Raw genomic sequence first — 17,493 nt, 5'->3', positions numbered from 1 at the left:
AATCATAAGGTCCTGGTGTGTGAGTGCTCTAAATATAGAAGTATAGACCCAAAGAGTTTTAGGACTAAAAAACCTCCTTCTGAGAAAACTTTCTTTGCATATAAATAAACTGAAAAGCAGTTCATTTGGACCGGATGCTGATTTTTAGGCATTTATATTCGAACTGCCAAATATGACTTACTTTAGGGTCTATCACTTTTAAATTAAAGTGGAACAAAACACCCTAAGATTTTAAAAAGTTTTTTTATTTAACACCCTTTTGTTTCTATTTGACGTTATTTGTTCAAACCTTATTTTCTGCGGCATGTTTTTAGGATTGAAATCAGATTGCTGTCACTGAAAATAAACTCTACATTTATAATTATTATCTTTAAATAAACAATGAACTGTCTGGTTTTATTCCTGGTCTTTACTGATTTACTGATCCTATCACAGATGGGTGGTGTAGCGATGTAATCTGTGTCCTTATCTCCAACCTCATTAATCACCTTTTTATAAGAAGTTGTTTGTTTTATTCTCCTTTTCATTGAATCTAAAATAAAATCAGATGTAGTTCTGATGTTTGGCCAGCAGAGGGGAGCATCGACTCAAGCAGACCAAAAGCTTCATTGTAATCTTTGACTCTGTTATTATGAAGAAAGTCTGTCCAAATGTTAATTTTTTACTTCCTCTATTCACAGAGTTCATGCACTGGGGCACTTTTCTTTAAGCTGCTGCTTCTAAATTTTTACAGAAGTGGTCTTACAACAGTGTAAACCTCTGTGTAGACAAAAATACTCTTATTATGTGTTGGGTTAATATAAAAGAAGCTAAGAACAGGACTAAATTAAACTGAAAATGCTTTATTTCTTGGTGTTCTCAGTGCCACAACCTTTTGTTTTAAGTATCCTGGTAAAACATGGCCAACATTAGGTAAAAAAAAATCAAAACTTTATTAAATTCAGAAAATAAAAACAGATAAGAAGAGACTTTTTTTCATTTGGGCGTTGCATGTTTCCTACATAAGCTTTGATATGCAGATTTGAAATTGTTAAAGTAAAAAGAGGTGAGGTAAATTTACTAATTTTTTTGCACAGTACTGCTTTCAAAAAACTGTATTTTTCATATTTTATCATAATAATGGCATAAAACATAATAAGACTTTCTTCTGGTTGGAATCAAACGTCCTTCTTTATTAAAAGTAATGCTTCTCTAATGAGGAAACTGGAAACTGGAACGGTTTTGGTCTCCATGATGCATAAATGTTGACAGTGAAACAATAAATGTCCTGTATAAACAGATCAAGCCTCCTTGTTATCATATTGACCGGTGCCTACTGTTAGTTAAACTCCTGATCAAAAATGTACAAAGTTATTCAAATTATTACCTTAAAAAACACGCAGATACAGCATCAAAAACAACCCAAACAAAAGGCAGAATTACAGTGCTGCTGTATTGAAGCAACATTTTGCAACCCTGAAACCCCATATTGTAAAAAAAGTTCTGTGTGCCAGAAAAGCAAAGTGCTGCTGAGTCCATGGGTCTTATGTAAGATCAGACCCCTGTGGTTGTCTCTCCTCCAGGCTGGGCCTGGATGAGTGGCTCCATGTTCCTGGTGGTGTGGGAGGATCCTGCTGGGGCCGCAGCCACTGGCTGGAAGCTCAGGGAGGAGTCAGAGACCGTTGCCAGAGAAGATATCCAAATAGCAGGCTGGCTGAGAGCCGTCTGCACAGCCCTGCAGGAGAGGCCTGCTGCTTCCGGCGAGGCCTCTGTGCGTAAAAGTCCCTTCACCCAGGGCCTGTGTTGGTTTAAACCCAGCAGGAGACGTTCAGACTGCTGCTGGATGAAGCACACGGACACGGTTAATGAGCCATTTTACAAAAGAGCCTCCACTTTAAAGTGGCCCACGCTGTTGTACAATTATATATACATTTTGTCCAATACACAACACTGCATATAAAGGCCTGAGTCATCGCTTGTGTTTTGTATTTTGCTTCCAGGCAGAAAAACTTTCCTGTGGTCTTTTAAAGCGGTCTTGATCAAAAGCCCGGCTCCCTGAAACTCCTCCAGTTATTTAGATGCTTTTTTCAGCCATTTTCTGCCTGATTACCTTCAGAGGAACGTCAAAGTCATTCAGGCACCAAGAAGCTCAACAACGGTGCAAAGGCTAAACGTTGCAAAACTGCAACTATAGCTTTTAGCTATGGTTTGCAATTAGTAAACCATAGCTAAAAGCTAGATGTAGCAAAATCATAGCTAAAAGTTAAAAAGGGCAAACTTGCACATAAAACCTACAAATAGCAAGGCATTAGCTTAAACCTAAAATTTGTAAGTCCGTAGCTAAAAGCAAAAATTAGCTAAACTATATTTAAATCTAGAGTTATCAAGACAAGAGCTAAAAGCTAGATGTAGCAAAATCATAGCTAAAGGCTAAAATGAGCAAAAACGCATGTAAAACCTATAATTAGCAAGACAGTAGCTAAAAGTTTAAATTAGCATGACGATAGCTAAAAGTATAAAATGATGAAGTATTTAAAGTAGATTTCAGAGAACAAGGATTTTAAAGGAACTGAAGATATCTCAATGTACTACTATGTGATTTTTACATAAATATAGTCAAATAAATTCTAACAAACTCAATGTTTTGATTTTTAAATGGTTAAAGTGGCACAAATATGCGGAAGTAGCTTGATTGCAAAAAATAATTTAAAAAACGTACAGAAGAAACCATAAAGAGGAAAACTAAAGTGTAAATACTGCAGTTGTTTATCTAGTTATTTTCCTTTCACGGTCCCTGAGATTAGTTTGCTCCTCGCCGGAGCTTTATTTTGAAAAGCCGAAGCGGAAGTGGTGTTCGCTTCGCACGGCTCGCCTGTCGGGCTCGGTTCTGGCTGTCATTGACGGGGCTGTCGGGCAGAAAAAAAAAGAAGAAAAGGGCCGCAGCAGTACGGACGGCTGCCCGCCATAGCTGTGACCAATTTGAGGTTATTTTCTGTTTTTAATTGAATTTAATTTTGTTTTTTATAAAAGCCTTCACGCCCGAACCCGCGTCTCGGCTGATTCCCTGGATGCCACCCTCTGCCTCGCAGCTGTTCGGGTGACAACAATGGACCGAGTGAAAAGCTCCATGCAGCAAGTCCCCAACGCCATCCCCAAAGTGATCCGGCGGACCGGGGGGTCCAACAGCCTGGAGCTGGAGAGGGAAAACTTTGAGAGGGGCCAGGTAGGGCCGCGTTGTTGGGTTTGAAGCCCCTGAGCTAAACTGGGCTGCGGTTGTTGTTGCACGCGAGGAGGGAGGAGGTGGTGGATAAGACAAAAAGCACGCGCGTTTTTGATGATTTAGATTGTTTGTGTCCCGCGTGTCTGCCTGGTTTGGCGGATACAAATAAGTCCCAAAGGAAAAAAAAAGAGCTGTTCCTTTGAACAAGAAGAACTCTTCTTAGAAGGGAGCCAAGATCAAAGGGAATGCTGAAGCTGCCGCCGCCAGTGCCGCCTCATTAGAGTTACCATGGCAACCACGCACCTGCCGCCTGGCAGCTCTCTGTAGGAGAGGCGGACGGGAAGCGCAGCCTGAAAAGTAAGTCTCGACTCGAACAGCGGCTGCGCGAGAACCACAGGTCGCTTTTGAAAAGTTCTCGATACGAGAGGGGCAGAGGAGTCCGGCGGTCACACTGGGTTGCGTTTTGTGTTTCTGCGGATGAGTTAAAAAAGGAGTTTTTGAGGAGGAAAGCTCTGAGTTCTGTTTTCGAAGTCTGTGGAAGATTGCGCTCCCTGCACTCCTGGGGGGGTGGTTCAAGAGAAAACCCGGAGTCTTGTGATGGCGAGAGACGCACTGGGTGAAGGATGATGCAAATGCCTACGTTTTTGACATATAATTTGTACGTGTAGGGTGGGCGATATTAGCAAAAAATGATATCACAATATATTTTTTTAAAATACCTCGATAACGATATCACAAACAATATTCCATGTTTTGTTTTTTTAATTGGATTTTCCCAAATAAATATGTAACTTCAAAACAGTTTTTGTTTTTTAAACTTTTTATAAACAGATTTGATACGTCCCCACCCTGACCCGACACAACAGGCTTGCATGACTTGCAAAATATGGTGGTCTGATCCACGTCCTCTGTTTTAAAACCGTGTTGTGCTCCGCCATGTTTGCTAGGTCACGCTCGCGGTTCTTCTTTGTTTTAATGGCGGCTGGCAAATATTACCGCCACCCACTAGTAAGAAGTGTGGACCACATGGCGCCTCGCGCTGCACAGGTCAGGCTCCGGTAAATTACGTCATTATATGATATTGCGATATTATTAGTTTCACCGGTGTCACAAAAATCCACCGGTATTACCGTAAACGAGACGATATGGCACACCCCTGTGTACTTAAAAAAAGGAAAAAAAAAAATTGGTGGTGTAAGGCAAGTTTGCTTGCAAAAAAAATTCTAGAAACTTCCAGAAACTGTAACACCTAAATTGCGATTGTTTAAAAAAACAAAGTCGATATCTTAGTGCCGGTTCAGACACGTGAAGTCCAACTTTCTGCGATCCGTTTAAACTCCGAAACGATCTTCCTGCTTTGAGGTACAAGCTGTAGAGCTCCGAGGAGGGCTGGGAATCTTCGCCTGTTTTCATCAAAATTCAATTGTTGCATTCAAGGAAATTTCTCCCAGTTTTTTTTTTTTTTCCTCCACGTCATGTGGCGTCCTGCTACTACAACTCAGAGCACACCACTCCCCTGTGGAGCTGCCCGTTCCGATGTGTAACCCGCGTGTTTTTTAAGCTGCGGCGCGTGAGGGCAGACAAAAAAATGCGACCATAATGACAAGGGTGCTTCAGTGCCTATGAATTTGCACCCCTAACGATGCGCTCATGTCTCTGAGCGTCTCATTATCCTCCTCATTTTTGGTATCATGTCTGCTTATTGGCAACCAAAAGGCTCCCGGTGAGAAAATACAGTATGTCTGTTTTCTGCTTCCTGCCTGGTGGTCTATCCCCCTCCTCTCCCATGCCGTCACTCCAGACCGGGCATAGAGGGAGGGACGGGGTGTGTGGGTCTGTGTCTCTGTGTGTGTGTCTGGGTGGGGGGAAAGTAGGTCAGATGAGTCCAGGCCGGCCATTATCAAAGACGCGCTGCTTCTCCTCCATCAGCAGCTGCTCGATGATGAAAGAAACGCGCCTCAGCAGGTGTTTGGGTTCCAGGTACGTCCGTCTGCGGCGGGGGCGGTCGCATAGCTCGACGCGTCCTGACCCTGAGCTTGTGTCACTAGGTCACACACGCCCTGTGGAAGTAGTGTGTCGAGGTAAAACTTTCCATGCCCTGATCAAACAGGAGTGACGGACACGTATGGCGACTGGAAAGGGCAAATAAAACGAATGAACCAACAACATGGCTCCCGGTTATTTCAGAGCTGATAAAACACGCCCCTGACGTTAGCCTTCAGCACAACACGCCCTCCTGCTTCAGCTGCGATGAAGGCGTCGGAGCCGCCGTTCGTTCTCATGGGCGACGTTTGACCACCGGTCTGCGCCGGGAGGCGGAGGAATCAGTGGATGTGCGATCTGCTTTGCGGTGGATCAGTGGGAGATAATCTCATCCGATCTGCCGGGCTCCAAAAGCCGCGTAAATCTGCTGCGTGGATGGCTTTCACCTCCTCTTTAATTTCCCCTCCACGTTTTGTGTCGCCCGCCGTCCACTGGCCTCGCGACACCGTTTCTGTCCTTGTCTGTCTGTTAGCAAAATATCTAACCGACCGCTGGCCGAATTCGAATCAAACTCGCAGAAAGGAATCTCTGGGTGTACCTCAATTAGCCTTTGAAGCCAGCTTGATTCAAGATGGCTGCCACAGCTAGCGGGCCTGAACAAACACAAAAGCGACTATAACTTTGTCCGTTTTACAGACATTGACCTCAGATTTGGGGTGGTAGTAGCTGAGACTGATTGAGTGAAGTCTGGCGATTAACTATTTGTAGTCAGCTCTGTCCGTTAGCGAAATATCTCCATGAACCACTGGACAGGAAGTCATCGTGAGCCGTGCCTCTGTTACTGGTCAGCTTATGAAGACTGTCTCTTTCAAGATGGTCGCCACAGCCAGCTGACGTTAGGAAACCCAAAAACTGGCCACAGCTCAGTCAGTTCAACAGATCATGAGCTGAAATTGGCTACAGTTTTGTCCTCTTTCCTCATAAGATCATCTCAGTCTGAAACTCGTGGCGGGCGACACACATTCCTTCAAGGAAAGCAAAAATATAAAGTTTTAATCTGTTTTACCAGTTAATCTGCTGTGTTGAATGTTAAACGGGAGTAAAGTCAACTCAGGTACTCGGGCTCGTAAACGGCACGTGGCATGACGCTTCACGCTGCTGCTGAACCACTGTCCCATTCTGAGAACTGTGCCTATCTCCCCACCGAGTCGGGTAAACAACCACGCCGCGTTCAAAATCCTCTTTGTCATAAAGTCTGCGCCGGGGTCATAAAAAGCATGAAGCGGGGGGGCACGCGGCGCTCGCTCAGCCTCATAACAGAGGCCGGCTCTTTAATTTAGAGTTTGTTTAATCTTTGACTCGGAAGGTCGTTCAGCTGAGTTTCAGATTCTCCCGTCAAGGCTGGTCTGTGTGTGTGTGTGTAAATAACAAGCCGGCAGTGAAGGCCACACGCCTTTTTATTTTATTTTATGAACTTTTTTATGTCTTTTGGCTCCAGAACGTGAGAGGATGGCAGGTCCCAGACTCTGACTGGGAGTTGGGTGATCTCTGGAGCTATATGGAGCGTAATTAGTGCCTGTGGGAGAACTTCAGGGGGCACCGCTTGGGCTGCGGCAGTACGAGCCACAGCGAGCGACACCATATTGTACGTTACACAATTAAGGCTTTTAAAATTAGACTGCCTTCCCGCCTCCTTCCTCCCAGTTCGTCGTCCTGATCGAGGACAAACTGCCATGCGTTCGAGTGCAAATGTTTGCTCGCATGCCGCCGAGTCTGATGACCCGATAAAACTGTCAGCATTATAGTTGATCACTGCTAATGGACAACCATTCTAATAACGCTACTCCAAAACATCTTTATGTTATGGGAATAAACCTGGAATTTAATATATGGAAGGTTGATCCTCAACAGGGATTTTAAATATAGTTAGTGTTGGGAGGGGGGATATATTTTAGTATAATCTTGACTAAAGCGACTGGATTACCACACGATGAGAGGCACCACGCCCTAAAGAATGATGATCCGTGTCATCCCTACAAAAAGTTGTAAACAGTTTTCTTGTGAATGCAACTTTTATTTGTTTTGGCTTTTTACATGGATAAAATGACAAGAAAGCGCCAAACTAATTATAGAATAACAAGGAAAAAGTTTAGTTCAGAGTCGTGTGAATGATATTTGACATTTTCAGTGATTCTTTGTGTGTGTCGTGCAGTTTGCTGATTGTTTGAATACAATGACAGTGCTCAGAGTTGTGTACACGAATTTAGAAAAGGATTAAAAGCCATTGTTCTCTAAAGGTTTCTCCTACAAATTCGGGGTCAAACTCATTATTTGCTCATGACAAAACATGTTTTTTTTTTTTAAATCTTTGTTTGGATGTGATACAGTGTGTTTAAATTACCGCCAATTCCCATCATTTCCATGTCAAGTCTCCAATTTGAAAAAAAAAATGTCCAAAATTCCCCCAGTTTAACTTCCCATGGAAAATGTCCCACCCCTTTGCAACCCCAGCTACTACCACATCAGGTTTTAGCACACAGAGAAAACAAAAACCCGTAAACATTACAGGCATGCAATAAAACTAGAAAAGACAACACAGTTTGATGCATGAAATAGTATTTTAGCAGCGACGAGTTGATTCTCGACGAGCTGTCGGCGGAGAACTCCGACGATGGACTGAAGGACGATGTGTCTCTCGGGTCCTGTCAGACTTTCTTCCTGTTTTTCTAAATGTTCGTGTGCTGTCTGTCTTCTTTTGTCCTCCGCTTGTCTACTTTGCTCTGTACTTTGGACATAAATTTGCCGTCACGGTCAAATAGAGCAAGTGGACTGAAAATGAGTGGGAAAGCAGCTAAAATCAAAAAAACGTTGAAAGACCTTCAGAAAGGCTGAGGAGCTGTTGATCAGGACCACGTTAAAAGACTACAAGAAAGTCTGGTCGGTTTAAAACTTCAGGGCAGTATTTTTCACAAGCATCACACACAGTATATATATATATATATACACACACACACCCGTCTTTTGTTTTTCACTGTGCCTAATTTTGACCCCCCCCCCGTTCCTCCTTCCACATTGTCTCGAGTCTTTCTTGTCTTCTTTTACTTCCGGCTATTCACGGTGCAGGAAGGCTATGGAGGAATTTCCGCAAACACCAGGGACATATTCCAGCCTGAGAGCTGATAGAGAGATCCCCCCCTCTTTTTTTTTTAAAGTCCCGAGGCAGCAGAAACAGCAGGTGGCAGTTTGTGGCCTCCCAGAATGTGTGTGGAATAATAGAACTGGACATGAGAGACACGTCCGTAAGAGTAACATCCATCCATCCATCCATCGTACCGCTTATCCGTGGTTGGGTCGTGGAGGCAACAGGTCCAGGAGAGAAACCCAGACCTCCTTCTCATCAGATACTCTCCAGCTCCTCCTGGGAGACCCTGCCAAGCCACAAAGCAAAGGACGGAGGGATATCCAGGTCCCTTCCTGGACTTGTTGGCTTCCTGACCGGACCACGGATAAAGTAGAAGAAAATGGCTGCATGGACATCTACTAGGGGAAGAAAAAAAAAATACATAATCAAAAATTATACTCTGAAGGCACTTACACAAAGCAGTTCTGTAAGATTTGCTGCAAAGACCAGTCCGTCTTTAAGCTGCCTTTTGGCCTTTCGTAAATCACTTATTGATCCGTCCCGGTCCTGAAGATGAGCTTTCAGAAATGAAGCGAGCACCGCGGAACCGAAAGAGCCGCGGAGCAGAACTGAACCTGCATGGTTTGATGTTAGTTAGCCTTTTAACTCCCGCAGCCCCGTGGTGTCCACAGACTATAAGTCATCACTACATCACATTGAGATCTGCAAAGCCGGCTTACCTTTTTCACATGTGGATCATTACGGCTCTGTTGCTACCTAGCTCAGCGGGTCAAAGGAGTGTCAGCGTCTGACTGACTCATAATAAAGTCTGTCTAGTTCAATCTGTGCTTCATAATACTGATTGGATAGTTAACTACAATTACTACTTTCGTTTTTGTCAAAACTCACATTAGTTTATGGTCAGCTCGGACTGAGCTACAACACACTGTTACAGAACATGGCTGCTATCAGTCTAAAATCTCTGCAAAGGGCAGAACTCTGGGGCAAACCGCTCACGACCTTAGATATAGCGTCAATAATCCAGATTAAGGTCTTCTGCAGCCCCCGCCCCCCACGTCCATATTTTATGTGTAAACACGGTGAGCTTCCTTGTCTTAACCCGTGCTTCTTTTTAATTTGGATCAGTTGCAGATTTACAGTCTGAAAATGGCCACCCGTAGCTTTGTTTGTTTGCAATGATTTGACCGTTTTGTTGGACTAAAAAAACAGAAATTTGTTGTTTTAAAAATAAATAAATAAATAATGATGGACGTTACCGGCACAAACCGGATGGATCTTATTTAACAGAACCTGCCCAGCATTTTAATGTGTTTTATTTAATAACCCAGCCGGAGGAGTTTATTGTGGAGGACACGTTTCGGGGGGGATGCTTACTGGCCGCAGAACTGCAACCAAGACGTGTCGTTTTCACTCCAGGTGGGCGGACTTTTCTTAGAAGGAGACGAGCGTCTCGGGCCGAGGAGCCAGACGGACACGGAGTGGGACAGCTGTATGCGAGAAATGCTCAGCCCTCTGCGAAAGGGCCCACTCCGTACCAGGAAGTGAGGAGGCTCGGGAGGAAAATAGTTGGCATTGTTCGGAGACGGACCGCTGAGAGGCCCCGGGCCTTAATGTGCGTCCCCCCCCCCACCACCACCACCACCACCACACACACACACAGAGCGTCCTAATGAGAACCACGTTGATTACAGAGGCTGGCCTGCCCTCCTCTGGTCAGCCGGCGTTCTGTGAGCATTTAAAAACGGATGGAGCTGGTTGATTGTTGCTCTGTGGTTTTGGGCTGCTTCAGCCTCTTCGGTGTGTTGATGTAATCTTGGACTCTCAGGCTCAGCGATGTTGAGATCAGAGCTTTATGGGCGTCAGACCAAATAAAGCTAATTCGAGTGGGTTTGCTCATTTTTGGGCGTTCTTCCCCGTTGTTTTGAGCTCGAGCGTGCTTTAACAAATCGGACACGATTTGAGCTGCCGTTTCCTCAAATTGTTTCAAATACTTAAGGCGACAAAATGACTCGAAAGGTGAAAAGGTCGCCGCTTTTCCAAGCATCGTGAGAGCACCGGTCCATCCCGCCTGGTTTCAGTAACTCGGGCTGGTAGCTGCGGGATAAGGGCGTGGAGGACGTCTTTATGGCGTTTGCCGTCCTTTGTTTCGCCACGTTTCATTGGCTACGATCAGCTGCGTAACCACTGCGTCGCAAGGCTCCTTATCGTCTTGCTGACGTGGAGCTCACCGACTCACCAAGAACAACTTTGGGCTCCAATCTGCAGCAGCTGTGCGATTCCTTTGTGTCTCAAAATGGTCAAAAATCAGCTGAAAGTGATTCAACGCAGTACTAATTATTGTATCATGTTCTCGTACTAATAACATCCTGTGCTGGGAGGAAGTAAAAGGTGATCTACGGAGCATCTTTGTTTGCGCAGGAGAACGGATCGGGGACAGCTTCAAAGTGTCCCAGTGAGCATTATTGGGTTAAAAAGACGTCTGAACAACTAAACAGTTCCAGGAAATCTGGGTTCAAATCTGGTTAGATTTGGTCTGAAAGGGGCAGCCGTCTGGATGTAGTTGTAGAGGTTAGACAGATGCATTTAGCTAACGAAATAAGGCCTGACTCAAACTTTAGGAGACTTCAACCATCTTCCTGTCAGAGCACATCCTGTATCGCAGAGGTCCCCAAACCCCAGGCGGCGGACCGGGACCTGTCCGTGGGTCGTTTCGTACCGGGCCGCACAGAAAGAATAATTAACTTGCAGTATTTTCGTTTTTGAAAATACTTTTGGAGTCTGAAGGACATCTATTTTGAAAACCTGACCAGATTCTCTCCTCTACATCCGTCTATGACTCACTCTTGATGCAGGTCAGAGCGCTTATCTAGGTCACATGATCCGTTACCGCTAAAAACAAACCCACAAGCAGCAAAATGAGTAAAAAACAAACGTCTCTGGAAGCCCTAGATGGGACCGTCTGGTTACTGAGAAACAGGCTCAGGGCTCCCACTGATTCAGCGTGATGGTGAGTTGTGTTCTTTGTGCTCTTTATATTTGTGGTGGATCTTATTTTAAAGTTTAAACATCGCCATGTTGACCAGAGAACATCAGGGGGAGGAGAGGCTGTTATTCATGTTGATGACGCAGCTAACAAAGCTGCGAGGACACGTTGGATTTACGTTTATTATATTTTAAAAAATACCTCAGTTTTCTTGCCGCTCGTATCATTTTATTTTGTTGTATTTATCCGCCACACCTTTAAAGGCCAGTCCGTGAAAACACTGTCTGATAATGAACCGGTCCGTGGAGCTAAAAAAGGTTGGGGACCGCTGCTGCATTGGTTTATTTCCTTGAGACGTCGAACAAAACTACATACTTGCAGGTTTTTCATCTGCTGGTAAAACAGAAATGTAGAATTATGTCTTCGGATTGGCCTACATTTCTCGTTATGGTCACGAGATCTCTGTTCGTGTTCTGTGGCGTTTCTGTTTGAGATGTATCTATTTGTTGGTGGGTCGTGTAGATTTATTTAGGTGGTTTGAGCTAATTAAGAGTCTAAATTTAGCCAGAGATACTTAAGATACTTGAATGAGGTCTGAGCTTGAGCTGAAATCGCTCACGGAGGGTGTCCCTCAGGCATTACGGAGGCAGTGCAGCTTTTGGGGTGTCATAGTTATTTACATGTATTTACATCTTTTGTGATTTGCATAATTTTCCATCATGACAAATTTGAACCTTTAGCAGTCATAGAACAAGCTGATCTATAGGTTTTTATTCCCTAAATGTGCTTCCATTTAAAATGTTGCAAAAGCTCCTAGATTAGAACCATTTAGACAATAAGTTAACATTTAAAATTAAGGGCCAATCGTCCGTTGAAGGAATGCTTACACCTGCCGTCTCGTGTGCTAAAGTTTTAAACAAAGATCTTGTGTTACCTGTTAGTGCTCGGAGTATGTGTTGGGGATGACTCTCAGCTACTTCCACGCCAAATTTTAACACAATATCTGTACAGTTGACTGCGTCAGAGCCAGTTTTGTGTTGGCCAAGTTAGGTCAGCTGTGGTGACCATCTTGAATTGGGTTGACCCCAAAAGTTAATCAGCTGTAGACGAATATGCAAGTATGGCTGTCTGTTAGGCCCATTAGGATCTGGCCACTGGTTCACGAGATATTCTGCTAACAGACACGCGAACACACAGGCGATTATACGACCTCCCTTCTATGGTGGCGGCAGGCAATGACAACTGAATCAAGGATGAAATCAAAAATCTAAAGAGTCCAAAAAAAAACCAAAAAATGAGTCCTTGTTTTTTAGTTGTCGAGCAGGTTTGCTCCAGCTGCCGAGGAAATAAAACGCGCCGGCCACAGAATCCTGACATCAGTGGCCCCACGTCGTGTTCAGTATGAATGTGACCCAGCAGAGTGTGCCACTGAGCAGGTATGAACCGCTGAGCCCAAATTAATAGTGCTTTTATTCTCCAGGCGTGTATTTTTTTTCCTCCTGCGGCGAACGTTGCCTTCAGGGGCCCGACCAGCACTGCAAATCTGAGTTGATCCCCCCTCTGAGGGACCAGACGGGGGGGCCTCGGTTAGCCGGGACGGTCCCCACGGTGACGGTGACACTTGAAAGAGGCTCCGTCACCGCTCCGCTCAGTGGTGACGGGAGGACTGGGTCGGGTTGGAAACAAATACGAGAAAACCACCGAATGTTTTCATCAATTTGTGCACACTCATGGTTATTATCCCTCCTCTGAGGAGGAGNAGGAGGAGGGGGAGGGGGGGGAGGGGCATTAAAGGAGGGGGCACCTTTTTGTTTACCAGTGTTTCAGACATTTCTGACGTCTTCAGATGATTTTTAATCTGCCAAAAGGCGAAGGCGGATGGTGTTTTTGCCCCTTTGAGTTGTCTGCTTGTGGGCAGTTTGAATGAAACTTGCAGAAAGTAATCATCTAGAGCTGATTAACTTAAACGATTCGAGATGGCCGCCACGGCCAGTTGACCTTAGGAAACACAAGGGCCATAATTTGGTCAGTTTCACAGCCACTGAGCTCCAGCTGGTTAAGGTTTGGAGTCGCCCCAACTTAAGATGGCTGCCGCAGCTGCCCCCACATTTACAGATGTGGAGCTCAAAGTTGGATGTGGTAGTAGCTGAGAGTCGTCCACAGGGCTCACACATTGCGGGGGGGGGGATGATGTTTAGGAGCAGCAGTGGAAGTTGGTGCTGCTTTCTCACTTCCTGAGCTCCACCCCTCCTCTGTCTGGACCCCCCACCCCTCCCGGAGGACCCCGGACCCCCAGCTGGAGAACCTCCGGCTCTGAGCCAACCCACCCGGCTCCATTGTCTGCGAGAGAGCGCGCGGCTGCTCGCAAAAAAAAAAAAAAAAAAAAAGCCTCAGGTAGTTGGCCGGGGAGGGGGGGGGGACTATTTCATGTCGCGCTGAACGGAGACCGCAGCCCTCCGCCGGCTTCCCTCCGCGCGGCGGCTTCGGCCGGCTCGGATGCTGGGAGTCCGCTCCGACAGGGGAGCGCGCAGGGCCCGCAGAAGAAGAAGGAGGAGGAGGAGAAGGGCGAGGAGGAGGAGGAGGGGGGACGCGGAAGGACAGAAGGGGACGTTTTCGCTACCGAACCGGGACACATGTTGAGCCCGTCTCCTCCCGGATGCGTTCGCCCGCTGTCGCCTCGGTGCCCCCGGTCCTAATCACTCCGCGTCGGGATTTAAAGGCGAAGAAGAAGAAGAACCCATCGGAGTCTCCCCTTCCTCCTCCGCCTCCTCTTCTTCTTCTTCTACGGATTTAAACACCCAGACTCGCCGCTCGGAGGGACAATCATGGATCTGAGTAAAATTGTGAGTTGTTAACCGACCGCGTTTCTTTTAAGGTTAAAGGAGGAGAAGAAAAAAAAAAGAAACATAACTGAGCGGCGGGTTTCTCGGAGGTGGGGGGTGGTGTCCGAGAGGTCCTGCTGCACACACACACACACACACACACACACACACACACACACACACCAGGGTTGTTTGCATGCAAGTTAGGGCTCGTTGCAAGCAGCGACTTGTCTGCTGAGGAGCTGAATGTGGCCGTGGGAAGTTTGGGTTTTTGTTTTGTTTTGTTTTTCTCGTGGGGTGAGAAAAATCATAAACATGTGGTTTTGGTCCTTTTTTTATTTTTATTTTTTAAGGAGTCCATGGTAAACAAACAGGATCCTGTAATCACAAGCTTGTCTTCAGTGTGTAAACAGTTTAAGGGTGTTTTTTTTGTTTGTTTGTTTTATTACAGCAATTGCAACATAAGCCCATGTCTTGACTGAGCACAGAAATATGGGGGGAAAAAATGTGTCCTTGTGCTCAAAGATTCCAGCTTTCCATCTGCATGTTGGAAAGGAAAAAAAGCCCTAAAAGCTCTGGTTAAATATCAGTAATATAAAGTACAAATTAAAGGCCGAGCAGTCCTTGAAAAACAGGACAGTTTTGAAATAAAGTCGTCTCGCAGTGAGACATGATGGCGTTCTGACTTTGTCCACCGTCTCACGTGATCCTGAGAGACCCCGCGACACGCGCTCAGAGAATGCGTCGAGGTTGACTCTCAGCGACTACCACGCCAACTTCTTGTAAGTCTGGCGGCGGCTGTGGCAGCCATCTTGAGTTGGGGGCGACTCCAAACGTTAAATCGGCTGTAGATGTGATTCCTGCCTGCGAGTTTCATTTGAATCCGTCCAATGGTTCGTGAGCGCCCGCGCGCAGGGGAAAGGCAACGGCGGCGGGCGACAGTGAGGCGTTTGCAGAGCCCAAAGGTGTGAATTGGAAGCCCCGTGGAGTCGACAGGTTCTCAGCCTCGCTGGGAGACGTGAGGGAGCAGCCGAACAATTGGAACTTTATTCCACCGTCTGAAGGCCAAACCAACCCGCGCCTTGGAGCCGGAGCGTCGTGAATGATCCGATAGAGCCTCACGGGCCGGCCAAGAGCTCAGGGTGCACTGCTGGAGCAGGTGCATGGAAACCGAGGAGCAACAAGACCGGCCTTTCACTGCCTGGATGGATGGGTGGGTGGATGGGTGGGTGTAATCCTCAACCATGGGGGAGAAGATTTTGGAAGAATGTCTAAAAGAACCGATAAGAGCTGACACGTCATTCAAGCTCTTCTGGAACAGGAAAATCCTCCGAGCCGTGAGATAAAAACCCATCTGCCCACATGAAGTCAGGCGGGGCAGACGTGGTGTAGGTTGTAGAAACGGAGAGCCTCCAGGGTTTGTTTTCATTCAGACGGAGCCATCGCGCTAAAGAGGCAGTTCAGACCTTTCAGAAGTGTTTTTTTTAAAAAACACACATGTTATGAACTTGTTATAAATGGCTCTTTGAACGACCCCAGTTTGGAGAAACGGTTATTCACACAGAGCCCCGGCGATTTCCAAGCGCACAGGCGGCGGTAGCAGCAAGCTGTAGCGTTTCCGGGGTCAGCTTGGAGAACCTCTGCAGGCGTATCGAAATGCCTCTGCCGGTTGCGAAACTGTTGGATTATAAAATGGCGTCAGTGCGCTCAGAGTTGAAACTCTTATTCCTCCGAAGCCGAGTCATTCAAAGAGCTGTCTGCAGCAGGTGAGATATTGATGCTTCATCACCTCTCCACAGGACCCAGCTTTAAATGGAAACCCTGAACCGCCCCCCCCCTTTTTTTTTTCTTTTTAAGTGGCTTATTTTTCCCAAGGCTGTCCTGCCTTTTTTCTGCCTCCTATGTTTAGACGTTTTTGGCATGAAGTGAGACACGGCGGTATGAAAACAAAGTTCACATTAAAGCAAAACTCCCAGCGAGCGGACTCTGCATTCCCACAATGCACTTTGGCTCGATGAAGCGCAGTGCGGGTAAATGCCATCCGAACATTTGTATTTGTTCAGCGCTAAAATTTGCCCTTTCCTAAACGTTGGACCGGACCGGTGGTATTTTGTGGGACTTATTTCATTAAATCTGCATGAATCGAATAAAGTGACCGGATTTGTTACACTTCCACGGTTCCTCCGCTGAGACCTCGTCGTTCTGCTTTATTGGAACGGCAGAAACGGTTTATTTCGAGGCACTGCATTCCTGTTGAGTGTTTGTTTGACTTGAATGTCGCAGACTTTGTTTCAGAGCCAAACGCCACAAACGGCATCGCTGGGAAAGCGTCAGAGCTTCATTTTAGACGCCAAAGGAGAGCCTGTTCAGACACTTTTAAGGGTGTCATTTGTTTGGATTTACAGCGAGCGTGAGGCCAAAACAAGTGCTGATGTTTGAGCCGACTAAGTAATCTGTAATAAAAAAAGTGGTATTACTGCTTTTGGACGTCTGGACTGGAATGAAAATCTTGTTCTCCTGAACGGTTTTTTGGACAGACGCAGGCGTCGGTGAGCAGCGTTTGCTCTTTTTTTTTTGTTGTTTTAAACTGCCGTCACTTTAAAAGTCCTTCTGGAAAGCTCCCACTGAGCCGAAACCCTGTGATGTTTCCACATGTGAGCAGATCTGAGCCGGACAGATGTTTCTTTTATGGTGCTCTCGAACCCCGCAGGAAGTGGGGCTTTAAACGCTGCGCTCCTTCACACGTAGCGGCTTAGAGAGCTGTCCTGGTAAAGAAGTCCCGCTGGGCTGACGTCCTGATGCTCGGGTCTTAAAGTATATGTGTGTGTGTGTGGGCCTTTTTTTAAGAAGCCGGAACATTTCGTGTGCGTTTCGGCTGTTCGTATACACGGCAGCAGCGGTCGGATTCTGACACAGAAACCTTCTGAATCCACGTCTCAAAGTGGAGGTTTTTGGAAACTCTCTGCATCGTTTCAAGGGAAAACGCGACTTGCGAGAAATGGCACACACACACACACACGGCGTGGTCTTGTCTAAACAGACCGTGTGACGTTTCCAGCAGCTCGTTCACGTGCGGACGGGCTCTAACCAGCTGCCCCCCTCGAACAGCAGCCACGTGCACCGAAGTCGCATGTTTCAAACAGGCCGCAGCTCTTTGGGTTTTTTTTTAATTTTATTTTTTATGCTTTTCCTAATGGGCTCTTAAGAGACGCCATCATCCCACCGGGCTTATCTGCATCACCAAATGCTCTGTTATTAATGGGCTTGAAGATGCTCATCGGATTCAGTGGAAAAGAATCCTCCCACTGACGGCCTCGCTGGCCCGGGCAGCCCACCATGTTTGGAACGACGGCGGGGGGGGGGG

The 17,493-nt window shown here is 46.2% G+C and overlaps 1 protein-coding gene across 3 annotated transcripts in view; it reads left to right on the top strand.

Moving 5' to 3' along the window:
• The first annotated feature begins 2,879 nt into the window (after positions 1 to 2,879).
• Positions 2,880 to 17,493, top strand: part of hip1 (huntingtin interacting protein 1) — a 45,031-nt gene continuing 30,417 nt past the window's right edge. For 2 of the 3 annotated variants that reach the window (XM_017423987.3, XM_017423985.3), the window contains exon 1: positions 2,880 to 3,202. In XM_017423987.3, the coding sequence (XP_017279476.1) occupies positions 3,086 to 3,202 (117 nt within the window). In that variant the 5' untranslated portion in view covers positions 2,880 to 3,085. Of the gene's footprint in view, positions 3,203 to 13,738; positions 14,151 to 17,493 lie in introns of those variants that run through there. The other variant, XM_037979699.1, reaches the window with a different exon arrangement.

The sequence above is a fragment of the Kryptolebias marmoratus genome, linkage group LG2, assembly GCF_001649575.2.
Source record: "Kryptolebias marmoratus isolate JLee-2015 linkage group LG2, ASM164957v2, whole genome shotgun sequence".
Lineage (NCBI taxonomy): Eukaryota > Metazoa > Chordata > Actinopteri > Cyprinodontiformes > Rivulidae > Kryptolebias > Kryptolebias marmoratus.
Note: the sequence above shows the minus strand (reverse complement) of the source record. Positions and strands in the feature narration are given on the sequence as shown.